The sequence below is a fragment of the Amblyraja radiata genome, chromosome 6 (genome assembly GCF_010909765.2).
Source record: "Amblyraja radiata isolate CabotCenter1 chromosome 6, sAmbRad1.1.pri, whole genome shotgun sequence".
In the NCBI taxonomy this organism is placed as follows: Eukaryota; Metazoa; Chordata; class Chondrichthyes; order Rajiformes; family Rajidae; genus Amblyraja; species Amblyraja radiata.
The window spans coordinates 91398784-91402320 of NC_045961.1; the positions used below are offsets into that span (position 1 = coordinate 91398784).

General features: G+C 48.7%; 1 protein-coding gene across 2 annotated transcripts; it reads right to left on the minus strand.

Annotated features, from left to right (window-relative positions):
• Positions 1-926: 926 nt before the first annotated feature.
• Positions 927-3296, minus strand: lipt1 (lipoyltransferase 1). 2 transcript variants are annotated; one of them, XM_033023210.1, is made up of 2 exons: positions 2985-3296; positions 927-2849 (listed from the first exon to the last, which is right to left on the minus strand). In XM_033023210.1, exon 2 carries the CDS (start codon positions 2840-2842, stop codon positions 1715-1717), a length of 1128 nt encoding a protein of 375 aa, XP_032879101.1. In that variant the 5' UTR covers positions 2843-2849; positions 2985-3296; the 3' UTR covers positions 927-1714. The 2 variants fall into 2 exon arrangements, with proteins under 2 accessions (XP_032879101.1, XP_032879100.1); XM_033023209.1 differs by having other exon boundaries at positions 927-2863.
• Positions 3297-3537: the final 241 nt, after the last annotated feature.

The following is a 3537-nucleotide window of genomic DNA, read 5'->3' on the forward strand; positions in this document are numbered from 1 at the left end:
ATCAGGATAGTGTGCAATTTGGTTAAGGACATGGAGGCTGTGGTGTCACTATGCACCCACTGCCCTTGTTTTAAGGTGTGGGGGTCACAGGTTTACAAGATGCTACCAAAGGAAACTTGGTAGGCATGTAGATATTACTGCTGTACTCCGGCATTGTGGAAAATGAATAGTTACGGTGGTGGATAGGATGCCGATCATGAAGCAATTTTGTCCTGGATGGTGAACTTCCTTGAGTGTTTGAGCCGCATTTATTCAGGAAAGTGGAAGATTTCCTAACATGATGGTGCATTGCTAGTGTTTTAAATATATCTGTGTGAATGGTGTTTGTCAATTCAAATATTCATAAGAACAGGCATCAATCAAACTTGTCATCCATGCAGATATTTCATAGTTCCATATTCATTGAGAAAATACAACTATTTTCATATTATGTACTCTTACTTGTAGGCTTTACTCATTTAAAAAAATGGTTTGTAAAAGAGAAGAGATTTTCGTAAAACGCATCTTTGAGTAAAGGTCTTATAGTCTAGTGTCCTAGTGTCGGGGAGTTCTTGTGGAGACGGGGTGTCCGGGACCTGTCGTGAAGCCGTGACAGCGAGTTCCTCTCTCCCCATCTCTCTCCTGCCGCCTCGCCTTTACCCGTGGATAGGCGGCGCTCTTTTATGAACATTAATTCAATCTTATTTCTATCTCACTTCACAAATCTACCCTTTGGAATCCCACAGAACCTCTCCCGGCAGCATTGAAGGACATTCGGTCTCTCTCTCTCTCTAGTTTAATCGATATCTGATAGGGTAATCTATACCCCATTAATTACCGTGTAGGAAGGAACTACCAATGCTGGTTTACACCGAAGGTAAACACAACATGCTGGAGTAACTCAGCGGGACAGACAGCATCTTTGGAGAAAAGGAATAGGAGACGTTTCGGGTCGAGACCCTTCTCCAGAGATGTTGCCTGATCCGTTGAGTTACTGCATCATTTTGTGTGTATCCCCGTTGATGACTGGTGCTCGGCTTTCGCCGGCACCGAGGGGGTTAACCCATAGCCACCGGATAAGGCGAGAGGTGCAGCTGACAGTCCCCAGCCCGTCGGGGAACAGGTTCCTCAGGAATTGGAGTAGAGTTGAGCTGGGGTTAGCGCTTCTTCTCCATGCTGGCCGCCACTGCTCCGGGCCGGTGTTCGGCAGTCCAGGGTCACTCCGGACATCTCCGGCTGACCCTAGACAGGGATGGGACACTCGGGAGGGGACGGTAGTGAGACTCAGCTCACAAATCTGCCGCCTGGGGTTATGCAGGAGAGGGATGTGTGGTTTGCCCCTGTATAATAACCCTGTAAAACCCGGGAGGGCAGACCGAGTGAGAATGGAGCCCATACACCCAGGCTGAGGGGGACCGGACCGTGATTCATTAGATTGTCACTGTTGAGATTTCTGCATGGACCAGTGAAGGTAGAAATAGTGTCGCTAACTTCAATAGCAATTCAACTGCGCTTGCAGCACCGGAGACCCTGTTCGATCCTGACTACGGATGATACGCAGGTCTGTATACACGCAGCAGCTCAGCTGCGAGAATGTTTATCTCGAGTGACCTATGACCTGGCATGCTCAGTCGGAATACCGAACTCGCTTATTCAAGCTAACAGCTTGCAGATTTAGCAGTGTTAAATTCAAGTTTATCCAGGTGTACAGAGACAGTCTTCTCTGGACTAAACATTACATGATTGCCATAACTTGCTCACAAAGTACATTCCATTTATTATGGAGTATTCTATCCTGGGGGCAAACTCTTAAGTAAGCATTTGCCAAAACCATTGTTTCAATGGGACTAAACCTGCTGCCGATGAGGTCTGTGGCCAGTTGGTCACACATTTCAGATGGTAGCCAGTCAGATAAGACTTCAATGTTACAGCCTTCAATTGTGCCACGATTGATGTTCATATTCAATTTAATTTCTGCCCTGGTTAAGTTATAGTCCACAGAGAAAGTACGACTGACACTAAACTTGGGTGTTTTTCCATATATCCAGTCCCAGCTTTTGAGCTCTTGTGTAAATCTGTCAACTCCTGGTAGCACTGAAACGTCTTTGGGATCTACAAGCAAGATTTGTCCTTGGAGATCATGACGCCTTGAATACTCTGCTGCAATGGCATCCATCAAGATATCACAAGTTAGAGTGGGGTCTTCTTCCCACAAGTTTTTTACACTGGCAGGTGTGCTGGGGGTAGCGTTGCTCTTCAGACCCTGATAGGGAGTGCAGAGCACAGATGACAATAGAGAGCTGTCTGAATTACAAAGCAATGTGCAGTGGTGGTAAGCAGTAGTCCTTCCGATCTTGGAGGCTGAGCCAGAGATCTTGAAGGTCCGGTTGAGGAGCAGATCCAGCCTATCTGTGGCCATGATGTCCAGCTGAGGTCGGATACTGTTCAGGGCTGAGATGATCAGTTCCAGGTTGCCACGCCTGTCGTAGCTCTTCTTGGAGGTGAAGAAGGTCACGTTGATGTTGCCCAGGTCGTGGTAGACAGTGCCTCCCCCGCTCCTCCTGCGGCTTAGCTGGACGCCCTTGTCCCTCATGAGTTTCAAGTTGCACTCTTGCCAGGGGTTCTGGTGGCGGCCGATGACTACGGCTGGGCAATTCCTCCAGAGCAGGAGCACCTGGCGGTCCCGGGGCTCCACGTACTCGTGCAGCCAGTCCTCAAGCCCCAGGTTCTCGTAGATATCGGTCGACAGGGACCTCAGAACAAGGGCACTGCCCCGAAGGTCACGCAAAGCGGCCAGGGTGGTGTGGCGAGCAGGGGAGAGCCCTCTCCACACTGCTCGGAGTCCAGCGTGCAAATAGGGCATCAGGTCGCTGCAAAACACCAACTAGCGTAACAAATAAAGATTCCAGCATCTGCAGCTCCTTGGGTCTCTTCCAGATTAATGTGATACACGATGCGGGTTGATTTTGCAGACTGAAATGTGGTGGGATCATGCATTCACTCACCTGATCTTTCAAGCGTCTCTGCACTTTAGCAGAACACTCCTTCCCTCTGACCTCTTGCACAGCCCGTCACTGCAACGCTGCAGGAAGAGGAAGGATCGAGTACACATCACGCCCAGTCATACCGCCAACTACACGCGGAACCATCTACATACAGTCCACCCTGCGGGTTTAATAGACGCCTTTCACAATGCAAGTGGATTCTGGGATGTTTCCATCTCCATTGCTGCAGCGGAAACACGGGCAAATCCCACGGTCAAGGGGGAGAAGACACACTGGGATGGGGCAAGGGGAAGAAGCAAAGAGTAAAAGGAAAAGAAGATTTAAAAAAAAAGTTATTGAAACATAAACAGAATACTGGAAATCTGAAAATAAAAACAAAAAAAATCCTGCATAGATCAGGTCAGGTCCAGCTCCAAATATTGAGAAAGGAAAAGGCCTGGGCCCAGGACAGATCTTCAGAGATGTGTACGCCCGGGAACCTGAAGCTGAGGTAACTCTCCCCATTGCCTTCCTGCCGATGAAAACAAGTGCATGGATCCTTGGCTTTCGCTTC

Excerpts from the sequence above, each read along its gene's own strand:
- lipt1 (XM_033023210.1), bottom strand. The coding sequence starts at position 2,842 with ATGCCCTATTTGCACGCTGGACTCCGAGCAGTGTGGAGAGGGCTCTCC.